Source organism: Somniosus microcephalus, chromosome 8, assembly GCF_052327205.1.
Source record: "Somniosus microcephalus isolate GS21.2 chromosome 8, FLI_Smic_1.0, whole genome shotgun sequence".
Lineage (NCBI taxonomy): Eukaryota > Metazoa > Chordata > Chondrichthyes > Squaliformes > Somniosidae > Somniosus > Somniosus microcephalus.
This window is the reverse complement of record NC_140994.1, coordinates 89,597,459-89,611,678: the sequence shown is the minus strand read 5'-3', so window position 1 is coordinate 89,611,678 and position 14,220 is coordinate 89,597,459. Positions and strand designations below refer to the sequence as shown.

Sequence of the window (14,220 nt, the reverse complement as noted above, 5' to 3'; positions counted from 1 at the left end):
GGGAAAGTTAGGGACCGGACAACAACAACTTGCATTTATATAGCCTCTTTAACATAGTAAAACACCTCAAGGCACTTCACAGGAGTGATTATCAAACAAAATTTGACATTGAGCAACATAAGGAGATATTAGGACAGGTAGGTAGATTTTATGGCGTGTATTAAAGGAGGAGAGAGAGGTAGAGGCGGAGAGGTTTCAGGAGGGAATTCCAGAGCTTAGGGCCTAGACAGCTGAAGGCACCGCCGCCAATAATGAGGCGAAAGAAATCGTGGATTCACAAGCGGCCAGAATTGGAGGAACTCAGAGTTCTTGGAGGGTTGTAGGGCTGGAGGAGGTTATAGAGATAGGGAGGGGGGTGAGGCCATGGAGGGATTTGAACAAGGCAAAGAAACATTGAAACAAAAGGGACAAAAGTAGACAGAGAAAAGGTGATAAAATAATAAATACATAATGGAAAGATCCTTCTAGTAGCACTGGTCTGACAAAATGGAACTGGACATGAGAGAACGATTTGGATAATGTACTGTGTTGTTTATTTAGGGGAAGCTGCTTTTCTCTGAGAATGGTTTGTCCATATAATACTTTCTTTCTTTGACAACACTGCAATGCTTCTTGCGATTGATGTTGAGTCTTGAGCACCATATAATGATGATCCTAGTGCTCTAATTGGTTCCAGGTCCCCTGTGCCAGTGCGAAACACTAGAATAATGTTCACTATGCTGATTAGTAAATAGGTGAGATTAAATTGTAATGCAGCTAATGAGCTATGACAATTGAGGCAGTTGTCAAAATGCAGGCCGTCATTGCACATTAATGCTTGCTCTCTCAGCCAATCCAGGCACTTATTTATAATAATCAATCTACAAATTCAGATTAGCAGCTTGTCTGATTGAAATCTAAGATTCTGACTGACTGGCCAGCAGTTAAAATGCGGTGTGTTTGACAGCTCGTTTGACAATTTGAAAACAACGAACATAAAAGTGCATGCCAGGATTCCATTCCACGTTTCTAACTGTTAACAGCAGGTCAAGCGTGCTCCCCGAAGTCAAGGTAAAAATGCTAAATCTGGATCACCTACTGATGCTTCGAGTGAATAATGCGCCCAGGTCTGGGTTTGAGCAGCAGAATAGATTGAGTTAAGGCCACTCAGCTTTTGCATTTATGGTAATCAGTTTTTATTTTCTCCCTCTTACTTTCTTTCTGCGTTGCCCTTATTTATCCCTCTTATTGTCATAAACTGTGGTGGTGCAATAGAGCAAACAAAGCTTTATTCTGAAGTATTTCACATTGAGCATTCCTAATACAAAGCAAACCATCATATAACTTCACAATAAGAGTGCTCGGAAAGAAAATTCCTTCCTGCTGTGGAAGGTGTGAGTGACGGAGGGACAAATGTAGAGAGCATGCTCTTCATTCGCCTGTGAGTCAAGTGTCTGTGGGTTCCAGCTCCACTCCAGAGACTTGAGCACCTAATCCAGACTGACACTCTAGTGCAGTGCTGACGGAGAGCTGCACTGTCGGGGGTGACCGCCTTTGAAAGAAAAGTTAAACTGAGGCTCCATTTGTCCTTGCAGGTGGACTTAACGATCTCATGGCCAATATATTTATCCCTCAACCAACATCATTACAACAGATTATCTACTGATTTATCTCATTGCTGTTTCTGGCACCTCGCTGTGCGCAAATTAGATCTCATGTTTCCTACATTACAGAAGTGACTACACTTCAGAAATACTTTAATGCCTGTAAAGTGCCTTGTGACATCCTGAGATCATGAGAGGCACTGTGTAAATGCAAGTCTTTCTTTTAAGTACCTTCATTACACAGATTCCGCAGACCTCTCACATTGTGATGAGTGAATCGCAACACTTCCACCTCCTCCACGGCGTTCAGTTGGCAAATGAAGATCAATATCTTGAGGATACCATGGCCCTGAACATCCGCAATGGGGGTTCTTCCCAGAGAAAGTGCCGATATGTGCCCGCTGGGAACCTCCACCACTCACCCTGGTCAGCTTTACCAGGTCAGGGGGAGCTTTACTCAGTAGCCTGCCAATAAACGGTGCCCACGCTACTAAGGGTGCCTCTACGGTACCCACAAGAAAATCTGAACAAAGAGTGCCCGTCTGGGGAGTTTGGGTTGCTGAGTGCTACCCTGGAAACCACACAAAGAGACTACATTGAAAAATATACTGATTGTCTTCAGGGGGAGGGAGGGGGGTGGGCACTAGCCCCAATCCTGGACTGGACCCTCAGGTAAAACCCACTTTCTCCCTGATCAACCGGTACCTCCACCAACCCTGCACTGGGTCCTAATGAGGGTTAGGAAAGTGGGAACTCTTGATGTAGGACGTCTCCATCCCGGTGTTTACATTCTCATATGCTGATGGTCTTGTTTGAACCAGGTGGAGACTTCACCCCCACCAAGCCATCCAGAACCCCTGACCTCAGGCCAAAATACGACGTATTGTGGCCGTGATTTCTGGCGTATTGTGTTTGTGAACTAGTTTCTGGCATATTGGGGTCATGACCTACATTCTGGCATATTGGGGTCATGACATAGTGTCTGCTGTGTTGGGGTCATGGCCTAAATTCTGGCATATTGGGATCGTGACCTAGATTTTGGCATATTGGGATCGTGACCTAGATTCTGGCCCTCCAAACGGACTCCTGCGCAAGTTACAATGGGAGCACTCCCGAAAGGTTACAGATTTTCCAGGCTTAATCCTTCATGCCTCTTCCAACACCAAGCAATAGTTGCCTCCTCTGAACCTTTGACGACTTCACCCATACACCGTCATCTGTTGACATTTGTGGCCTCACTTTGTCCTCTGACCTCACGTGGAACTCTCAGATCACCTCCATTGCTTAATCTGCTTCCAAGAAGCTTGGTTTCCTCTTTTGTGCTAAACCTCCCATTTCTTCTTTAATCTCGGTGGGCTATATTTTTCTCTATTTGCTTATTTTAACAAAAAAAGGTAGTTGGGAGCAGAAAGCTAGGAACACAATCTGTTTTTAATTTTCCTAACAAAAGAGAATTGAGTAAATTGTACTCTGTAAATCCTGAATCCAGCCCAAACATTAATATTGCTTGCATATTTTCAAACTTATTTGACACTGATGGACAGAGTACAGGACAGGGCTTGTAGTCTGATGGACAATTGATCACTATCTCTTTGTCCTCTAACCTTGGGACAGAAGACTGCTAGGAGCATGGAAATGGCATTGCCAGAAAGCAGTTGGTCCATTTGATATAATGGAGGTGTAAGTGTCAACAAAAGCTGGATTATTTTGAAGGGTTAAGGAGAACTTTTGAAGAGAAAAAAATCTCCTCAGGTATTTAAGTGGGGTTATGATTGGGCATATTCTGAATGGTCCGTGGAAGTAGCAAACTTGATTACTAAAGGCTTTTACTGTTCCATGATTAATGCTCTTCCCTATATTTCTTCCCTACTCAGTATTCACTGGAAAAGACTGCGGTATTTCGGTCTGAAATTTCATTGTAGCCCGAGTGAGATATTCACTGACAGTTGCATAGCACTCCTCACATACAGAGAGACATCTCAGCACTTAGAGTAGCGGCTAATGGGGGGAAAAGGAGAAGGAGAAGGGGAGTGAAATGACAGTCAAAGAATAGGCGGGGGTGGGGGGGAGATTTGTGGCCGCTGTGCGGCAACTCGGGTTAATGGCTGCTGAAAATGGACGAAACGCTACCCGAGATAAATTTGCGCTGGGGGCTAAAGATTCTTAGCCCAGCGCTAACTTACTGTGTAACGCCCTCCTGGTGGGATTAGTGCAGGTCTGGAAGTCGAAGTTCCCATCCTGAAGTGGCGTTCCCGCTTCTAACAGCCAATGGGAGTGAGGCTGTGGAGTTCACAAGGAATTGTGGGCATTTAAAAGGGCTACAAATTAAAGGGGCCATGTGTTGAGAACTAATAAAAATTAAAATGAAGTGAAAAAATGCAGTCTTCAGCCCTTACTGCCTTTAAAAAAAATGAACATTAAAAAGAAATCCCAAATGGGAGTCTTCAGCTCTTGAAGCTGAATTGCCTTCCGAACCTCAAAAAATGGGAAAAGGGCTTCAGCCCTAACACAAATGGCTCAGCAAGCCAGGGAAAGGGCTCCCAGGGTCTCGCACGTGGCATTCCAGCTTTGTGCAGGGGGTCAACACTGCAAGACAGGTCCTCTACCCACAGGGGCCAGGAGACCCTCCAGAAAGAAGGATGTGGGACCACATCACTGAGGCCGTCGCTGCCAGCAGTGTTGCCCCCACGACCTGGCTCCTGTCCCCAAAGAGGTTTCAAGACCTCAGACCACTGGTCAAGGTCAGTGAATGCACCTTCAAAAGTCATCTCCTACCAACTGCACTACTCGCTTCACACACAGCTCAATGCACGACCCCCACCCCCAATCACTCACTTACCGATAATCTGTCCCAATCACGAGGCACATCTCCCATTCCTAGCCTCACCTCACCCTGTTGGAGGAGATGATGCTGGCCATTCTGGGCAGGGGCATGGCTCAGCCCTTGGCCAGCAGCAGGGCTGAAAGGATACATGATGCTGATATCCTTATACGTTATCCTCTTTCTCGCATGCACCTCTTGCTTTCCCGCCTTCCCCTCGCCACAACTCCACCCTTGTGCCTTTCTCATTTCACACACCCAGGAAATGCAGCCTGCCCAGCCCATAGTTGACCAAGAAGAGGGAGAGGAGAGTGAAGAAAAAGAAACACCGTCACTCGATTTAACACTCCCAGTCACCAGCTCCTCGAGGTCGACCTGCAAGGCCATCTGCAGCGTTTCCCACTGAAAGTCAGCAGCTTTCCACCAGCCATGCTGCAGCCACTGGGATAGCACTGCATGACATCAGTAGGATAGGCAAAGGCACACACAAGACAGTCACTAAGGGAATGCATAAGGGTGATTAGTTGATTTCTTGATGTCATATTGGATGGATATATATATATATATATAAATGGATTGGAAAGTTTGCTTTGTGGTGGCTTTTATTTCAGCTTCATGGCCAAGAGGTTGCTGTGATGGTCAGTAACAGAGAGAAGGTAAGGTGTGGGACAAATGTTGACAGGGGAATTGGGGTTGTGGTCACTGGTACCGTAGGCAGATGATTCTATCCCAGATATCCTGCCCAGAAAGGGTCTGTCTGGGTTGCACCTTCCTTCTGCTTCCTCCTCCTCAGCTTCTTCTTCTGTTTCCTCCTGTTCTGCGTCTTCCCCTTTCCTCTGCGAGCAGATGCTGTAAATCTGAAATGACAGCAAAAAATGCTAGAAATACTCAACAGTTCAGGCAACATCGTGACATGAGATGTGAACTCTGCTTCTCTCTCCATGGATGTTGCCTGACCTGCTGAGTATTTGCAGCATTTTCTGTCTTCTCAGAGGCCTTCCTTTACCATCCGAGGCCTTGCAAGCATCCAGCAGCACTCCCGACCCACTTAATAAACTTTTAACATCTATTGCAGCAAGCCACTACTTCAGTAAAAAAAAATGTTAAAGTCCAAGAGGGCGCTAAGTGGGGCGCAAACCAACTAGCGCCCGGGCGCGGCACTGCCCACGCCTCCCGCAAAATTCAGCGGGAGGTTAGTGGTGGCGCTAACCAGTAGCGCCTTGCGGTGCTGCGCCACTGGCGATGACTGCATTGGTGTGCGCAGCGCCCCGCTTACGCCCCGCCCGCGATCTTCGGGAGCGCCCCCAGATTTACCGCCGAATGCTATGTCCGACAGGGTCGGGGGGCGTACCTGCGGCCAGGGAGGCGCAATTTAAAGGCGAGGTGCGGGGCGGCCATTTTTGTTGCTGGCCGCCTGCCAGCACCTGCCTGCGATCCTGTCCCCGGCCTCCTGAACCCCCCCCCCGCCCGCCGCCCGTAGAGTGCCGGCTGCGCTCCAAGAGCCCGGCACTTCTCTTGGGTGCCAGGCTCTTTTGATGTACTCCTGATCCCCGAGGGCCCAGCTGGGCCCCAGGTCACACTGCACAAGGCCCCTCCCCTTTAAGAAGGGGCGGAAGGCCTGCAATACCGCGGCATGTAGTGCCACGATATTCACTCGCAGCGCCCCAAGAGGGCAGCGGGGCACTTTCAGTAGTGCCCCGCTTCCCTCTTGGGATGCAACCACTGAATTTCTGGCATGGGGGCGCTAATTTTTCCGGGGCACTACTGTTAGCGCCCCGGCGAAGTTAGCGCCTCAATTGGGGCGCTACTCAATTTTTAGCCCAAAAGCTTAAATACAAACTTACCTGAAAGATGTGTGTGTCCCTTTGAGAGGTGCTGACATCACCTCTGTGAGTCTGCTTGCACGCCAGGTTTACCTGGCGTGCTTAGGACCCAGCGTTGAGTTCAGCACCAGGGTCGAAGTTCACCGTGGTGATATTAAATTGGTGTTGCACGCCGACAGATGTCACCACTCCCTCATTTTTCTTTGCAGGGCGATACTTCTAAACAGCAGCCCTATCAGGCCTGGGAAAATGGAAGTTGCCGTGGGACCTGCCAGCAGCTGGCGAAAGAGTGATGGTTGCCCACATTTTGACATTTTTTGCTGGTAACGGGTGGCGTTAAGCCCCCAAATTTTTAGCCCAGGGTCTTTTAAGGCAGAGAGGGATAGGCGACAAGGCAACGATACTGAGGGAAGCAGTTCCAAAGGAAGGGGCCATGGTTGCTGAAGAAGTGACCACCAATAAGGACGCTGGGTACAAGAAGTAAGCCGGAGGCAACAAACTGGAGGATGTGCATGAGGACTTGTGGCAGCAGGAGATTGAAGCTAGAGATGGGCAAGGCGTGGAAAGATGTGAAACTAAAGCCAAAGATATTGAATCATAGAATCATAGATGTTTACGGCACAGAAGGAGGCCATTAAGCCCATCGTGTCTGTGCTGGCCGGAAAAGAGCTATCCAGCCTAATCCCACTTTCCAGCTCTTGGTCTGTAGCCCTGTAGGTTATGGCATTTCAGGTGCATATCCAAGTGCTTTTTAAATGTGATGAGGGTTTCTGCCTCTACCACCCTTTCAGGCAGTGAGTTCCAGACCCCCACCACCCTCTGGGTAAAAAAAGTTCTCCTCAACTCCCCTCTAATCCTTCTACCAATTACTTTAAATCTATGCCCCCTGGTTATTGACCTCTCTGCTAAGGGAAATAGGTCCTTCCCATCTATCTTGGCCCCTCATAATTTTATACCCGTCAATTAAATCTCCCCTCAGCCTCCTCTGTTCCAAAGAAAGAAACCCAATCTTCCCTCATAGCTAAAATTCCCCAGGCAACATACTCGTAAATCTCCTCTGTACCCTCTCTAGTGCAATCACATTTTTCCTGTAATGTGGTGACTAGAACTTTACACAGTACTCTAGCTGTGGCCAAACTAGCGTTTTATATAGTTCCAGCATAACCTCCCTGCTCTTATATTCTATTGAGGGTCACTCTCTGGGGCAGTTCACTAATTACAACGACAAGTATTTTGAGAAGCAGAAGGATAGCATGGCTGCCCTTTTAATTTTAGAATGTGTAATGCTTGCTGAGAAGCACCTTTAATTTGCCAAAATAATAATGGCAAATAAAGGTTGCAGTGTTGGAAGAAAAGGTCACGATGTTTTTGCGCTAGTAAGCAGTAATTATCCAATTGTATCCCTGTCAGTTTAGGGCTCAGTATGGCTTCCAAAGAATTTGGCTGAAAAAATAACTCACAGCCTTCACATTTTTCAACCTAATTATTTAAGGTATTACAGTAATTAATTGACTCATCTGTTGAGCTGAGAGGAGACTCCTTTCAGATTCCATTCTGTGCTGTAGAACCATTCGTTCGAGGGCCTAATCAAATATAGTTAGTATTTTAAAGAGCCGCTTTAGAAATAATTGTTAAAGTTCGCCCATTTCTGATTGCGATTGCTATCTGTCAATCAAACTGATGGTACATATGGGTTTTGAGGAAATCTACATGATATAAGGGGTTAATTTCAAGTGTTTGCTGGGTAAAAGTTTTCAGACTTGACACTAGGCAAGTGTCGATGTGTAACTAGAGCTATTGCACGTACTCGAACTACAGCCAAGAACAGATGCCTGCCCACCTAATGGTACCAATGACCTGATAACTTGTGACCGAAAGCAAAGCTTGCCTCCCTTATATATGATTAAAGAGGACCTCCGGTTACACGATTCATGCCCTGTTATAGATTAACGGTTGACTTATGTGTCCAGGATCCTTCTGTCAATATGTTATTTCTACCTGATGATTAATCTAAAATGTATCCTGATAGAGGAACAAAGGGATTTCAATCAAACTTGTTTGTTACACTGTATAAATATAGAACGTTTACACTGTATCATTGGAATAGTAGCCTCACCCCTTGAGTGGAGGTACTGATTCCCCTTGCAAGAGAAGTTAAATAAAAGGCCTGTCCGTCTGACGAATCCAAGTGTGTATTGAGTCATTACCCAGAGCTAAGAAGTAAGGCACTTCTACAATTTGGAGGTCCCACCGAGATGGCTTGCTGTACCAATTGGTGAGTTAACAGACACCGAGTACGTTGCTCGGTTGGGAAAATCCCATCGGCCGAAGGTGGTGTTTTGCCACATTTTTGGGACTTTCCCTGCCATAAGCATAGCTGCGCACAGTCTGTTTATTCCATTGGACAGCACTGCCATCGGGTAATTGACTCACAAGGTTCGGGGGTTAAACTGCCGTTGTGACTGCTTCCCTTTCAGAAACGGAACAGAGGACCAGCCATGAGGCGCTGACGCCCCGCGAACAGGATCGTGCAGAAAAGGACTGTAGGAAGCGCTGAAATAAAGGTACCAGAGAGAGAAGGTTAAGTCAGGAATTTGATTAACTAAGGAGCTAGCGATTTATTGGAAATTGAACTAGCAAGGTTCCAGCTTGCTGAGAGAGAAGGTTAAGTCAGGAATTTGATTAACTAAGGAGCTAGCGATTTACTGGAAATTGAACTAGCAAGGTTCCAGCTTGAAGTTAGCTGGGACAAATTGAAGGCCCTTTTTGCTAAAGATTTGGCTAAAGGGAGTAGGGTAGAAGGAGAGAAGAGCTTGAAGTTAGCTGGGACAAATTGAAGGCCCTTTTTGCTAAAGATTTGGCTAAAGGGAATAGGGTAAAAAAAAAAGAGAGAAGAGTGGGCGGTTGTCTGAAACACAGTGTCAATGTTTAATGTTTATGAGAGTGAGTATTTAACTACTTGTTATTATCAATCAACTTTGCAGCTTTGTCCAGTAAGGCTGCATAGGTTGGGGATTTAGTAACACTTTGGTTGTTGTTTAACAAGTGTATTGTTTATTGTTTATTGTTATATGTATTAATGTTTAGTCATGTCTGATCTGTAGAGGCGTCCCACGCAGATCATAGAGTGTTACGGAATTGTTGTATGTTTTAACTAAAATATTTAAGCTGAAAAAAAACTGCAGAAGGGGTTGGAAAAGACCCAAGCCGGGGAAGTGAGTCCCGCGGCAGAATGTATGGTTGAGAAAATAGTGATGTCTTTTACATGATCCACTAAGCTATTGTGGATTCAGTATTTTCCCCAGTTAGAAATACCTTCCACGAGGGTTGAGAACCCTCGAGTTTTATACGTATGTATAGTTTATTAATCTGATCTGTAGGGGCGTACAACGCAGATCATGGATTGTCACGGGAGTTTAGATTGTTTTAAGTGAACCATTTAAGCTGCTAAAATGAGTGCTAGCGCCAGTAAGCCACCCGAGAAAGGCACGCCAGCAGCCTTTATGTTAAAGAACTGGTCAATCATCCATTGATCACCTACCAAATTGGTCCAAATGGACTGTAAATAAGACTAGACCCTTTCCCTCAGATAGTCATTTAACATAGAAAGAATTACTTGCCTCGAGAAATGTTTAACGGACGAGAGAGAAATAGAGAACAGCCAGATAAAAAGACTGCCTCTATGTTTGTTGAGTCAGAAAAAAAATTACCCCGAAGAAACACCTTTCTCCTCTATTATGGTAGGATAACAAGGTAACTATAGAAGGATGAATAGAAGGGAATATAGAGGAAGACGTGGTAGAATAAGAGGGTATGGACGATCTGGTAATTGTTACAATTGCGGACAACCCGGACATTGGGCAAACCAATGCCCTGCGAAAAATTGTCAGAACCAAACCTCCAATAATGGACCTCCGTTAGAGAATAAAGGTCCTAATTTCACTGTCCATAACCCTTTTTCGGACCAGTCAGGAGGTTACCCTACAAACGGACAGGGATTTAGGAGAAATAGAGATCAGAATTACTGACTGACACCAGCAGCCCCAGGCGCCACAGACCACCAAATGCCCGTTGTTTCTTTAAATTCACGCAGCCAACCTGAAGTTAAAATGCAAATAGCTGGGAGACCTATGTCATTTTAGTAGATACAGGAGCAACCTTTTCGGTGTTAGGGAAAGGATATTCTGAAGGAATGCCTATTAATGGGAAAAAGACCCCGATAGCTGGATTGGCTGGAATACTACAATGCTTGAATCAATCGACTCCCCTCACAGTAAAAGTAGAAGAATTTGAGGAAGAACACTCCTTTCTGTTATCAGGAGATGTCTCTATGAATTTATGTGGAAGAGACTTGCTGTGCAAAATGAATGCTACAATCATTTGCTCCCCATCAGGAGTAACGGTAGAAATCCAAGTAGATAAGGCATATGCGTACCCAGTAACAGAAATAAAACACCCTGTTCTTTACGCATGGGAAATTGCCGACCCAAGTTTGAGTCCCAAACTTGTCAGTCTGTTAGGAGCGTGGGGATTCGTTACAAGCTCCATAAAACAATACCAGGAATCCCTGAAACTAGGGAAATGGCATTCAAAATTGCACTGCACGGCCTGCTATGACAAAACAGGACAAGATTATCAGCCGTTTTTAAATTTAAAATACCTCCTAACTATTAGACTGCACAGCCCTATAAAGTTACAATTAATCCAGCTGCACCATTACCCAAAAGGTCACAGTATCCATTGTCAGAGAAAGCAGAAAAAGGAGTTGAGCCAGTGATGAGATCATTGTTAAAACAGGGAGTTAACGCCGGATAGAATAAAGGTTGTTTGCAACACATCGTTGCCAAAAACTAAAGGAGAAATGAAGCATTTTCTAGGAATGACTGGCTATTGTAGACAATGAATACATGAGCATGACAAATTTGGAAAATTCGCGGTTACCTGACTTCCTCGGGAACCCAGATTAAAAATGCACAAGAAGTGAAAAATCTTTTACAAGCTATTCAGAGACGTAAACAGATTGCAATTATTAAGTGCCAAGCGCACACGGGGCATTTGGACAAGGTTGCGCTTGGAAACGCTGCTGCAGATAGCGCTGCTAAGTCAGTAGCTATATCAAGTACTGAACGACAAGTTTCAGCCTTCCCTGTTAGGGAAAAGCCAGAGATACCGCAGCCCCCGTCCTTAGATGATGTGCTGACCCATCAAAATAGGGCCAGTTCTGATGAAGTAAAGGAATGGGTTGTTAATCATTGTTTTAAAAACACTGACGGCTTATGGGTTCATCATGACGGCCGCATGGTGGCACCCAAATCATTACTATCACCAATTGCCCGATGTGTTCATAAATTCACCCATGCGGGCAAAAGGGGGATGGCGGACTATATCCTCAAGACCTGGTATGCACCAGGAATCTCAAAAGTTGGCAAAACAAATATGTGAAAATTGTATTATCTGCCAGACCATGAATGCAGGAAAAAAAAAATAAAGAAGGTACAGCCCGCATCCCATCCAAACCCCATGGGTCCTTTTGTACACTTGCAAATGGATTTTATTGAACTACCTGTGTGTATAAGCTTTAAATATGTATTAGTTATTGTTGATATGTTTTCAAGATGGATTGAAGCGTTTCCTTGTAGAAAGAGTGACGCCACCACTGTTGCTAAATGTTTATTGAAGGACATTGTGCCTCGCTTTGGGATACCAGCAAAACTGTCAAGTGACAATGGGTCCCATTTTACAGGAACAGTGATTAAGGAACTATGCAAAGCCTTACAGATTAACCAGCACCTCCATTGCAGTTATCATCCACAGTCGGCTGGACTAGTGGAAAGATATAACGGGATGCTGAAAAACAAGCTTGCAAAACTGTGTAAAGAAACTGGACTTAAATGGGTTGATTTGTTGCCCATAGCTTTAATGATAATGCGGTCTGCTACCAACAGAACTACAGGATTGTCGCCTTACGAGATCGTCATGGGAAGACCACAGAGATTGCCCTTTTCGGCACCTTTAACAGCTAAACAAATGGACATTCATAAAATGGAGGAAGATATGTTGAGTTATTGCATTGCACTAACCAAATGCATTTCTAGTTTCCATCAGCAGGTAAAGGAAGCCCAGGTCGGCCCCGCTGAAGGAAAGTGCCATACTTTCGAGCCAGGAGATAACGTCTACATAAAAATCTTCAAGTGAAAGAATGGCCTTCAACCCAGATTTGAGGGACCCTTCCAAGTACTCCTGACCACAAACACCGCTGTAAAAGTAAAGGAGCGACCAACATGGATACATGCGTCCCATTGTAAGAAGGCATCAGTTGAAGATGATACACTGCCAAGATGAACTGGATTTGGACTCTAATAAGACTGTTCCCTTTGTTAACGATAATTGAAACTGCCATATTGACTTATCAGATCCCCTGAAGGGCAAACCATGCATAGAAGAATGTGTACTTTTAAACAGTGATTTCTTTTATATTATATGCTATAACGAGACTATGAAGGTTCAGCTTCAGGATCACACTATGCAGGTACCCCCGTATCAACCCCTGAGTCTTAGGATTAGGCAGGATAAGGTAGTAGAAGAAGATAGATGGAGTGAGTGCAAATGTAACTACACTTTGACTAAAACTACTACTAAACCACCGGGTGCAGTCGAATGGCCCTATTGGGGATGGTGGAACCTGTCCACAGTACAAAATTTGACTAGTAAAAAAATCTGGAAAGGAGAACACGGAATAGGAATGATGCACCAGATATGGAACAAATTTGAAGCCTATAATAACACCTATTTCATCTGTGGGCATAGAGCATACCCCTGGTTACCACAAAATTGGACTGGGTCATGTTATTTGGGATATGTAGTGCCTTATATACATCACATTTCATCTTTGGATAGCCACCCTGGGACACGAGCAAAACGAGCCATTACAGAAACTGAAAGGTTCTTTGCTATAGCATTTCCCTGGTATGGAACAGGGAAGTTAACAAGAGAATCTATAAATATGGCAGCAGTGTTGGAACAAATAGCCAATGATACTGCAGATGCTCTTAGTGATGTAAACGCAGAAATGGTGGCTTTGCGCACTGTTGCCTTACAAAACCGCATGGCTCTGGACTATTTGTTGGCAAAAGAAGGGGGCACATGTGCAATCATAAAAACCGAATGTTGCACCTATATCCCAGATAGCTCAGAAAATATCACCAATCTGGTAAACCACATAAAGAAGGCCGTAGAGAAACTACGTCAACCTGAACCATGGTCAATGTGGGATTGGATTTCAGGATGGGGAGGAGCATTGGGAAAGCAAATTTTGGAAGCTTTTATCGCAATTGTGATGATAATAATTTTAATTAGTTTATTGATTGGTTGTTTAAAATTATTGTGTACAAAAGTCCTTTCCTTATTAGCGTCAACTCCTCCAGTACCAATGATGTCTGAATATGAGGATATTAAGGGTGAGACCTTTGATGTAGAGTTTCTTAAACTTAGCGAGATAGATTGTCCTTAGAAAGGACAAAAGGGGGGAATGAGGAAATCTACATGATATAAGGGGTTAATTTCAAGTGTTTGCTGGGTAAAAGTTTTCAGACTTGACACTAGGCAAGTGTCGATGTGTAACTAGAGCTATTGCACGTACTCGAACTACAGCCAAGAACAGATGCCTGCCCACCTAATGGTACCAATGACCTGATAACTTGTGACCGAAAGCAAAGCTTGCCTCCCTTATATATGATTAAAGAGGACCTCCGGTTACACGATTCATGCCCTGTTATAGATTAACGGTTGACTTATGTGTCCAGGATCCTTCTGTCAATATGTTATTTCTACCTGATGATTAATCTAAAATGTATCCTGATAGAGGAACAAAGGGATTTCAATCAAACTTGTTTGTTACACTGTATAAATATAGAACGTTTACACTGTATCATTGGAATAGTAGCCTCACCCCTTGAGTGGAGGTACTGATTCCCCTTGCAAGAGAAGTTAAATA

The 14,220-nt window shown here is 44.7% G+C and overlaps 2 protein-coding genes across 3 annotated transcripts in view; both read left to right on the top strand.

Moving 5' to 3' along the window:
* LOC147113688 (catenin alpha-3-like) overlaps positions 1-14,220 on the top strand; it is a 3,852,991-nt gene that overhangs the window by 2,448,815 nt on the left and 1,389,956 nt on the right. The gene's annotated exons all lie outside the window — the stretch shown is intronic.
* Positions 8,345-14,173, top strand: LOC147113690 (syncytin-2-like). Of its 2 annotated transcripts, none has more exons than XM_085994986.1 (3): positions 8,345-8,502; positions 8,705-8,791; positions 12,323-14,173. In XM_085994986.1, the coding sequence occupies exon 3, from the start codon at positions 12,724-12,726 to the stop codon at positions 13,735-13,737; it is 1,014 nt and encodes a 337-aa protein (XP_085851112.1). In that variant the 5' UTR covers positions 8,345-8,502; positions 8,705-8,791; positions 12,323-12,723; the 3' UTR covers positions 13,738-14,173. The 2 variants fall into 2 exon arrangements, with proteins under 2 accessions (XP_085851112.1, XP_085851113.1); XM_085994987.1 differs by having other exon boundaries at positions 8,346-8,447.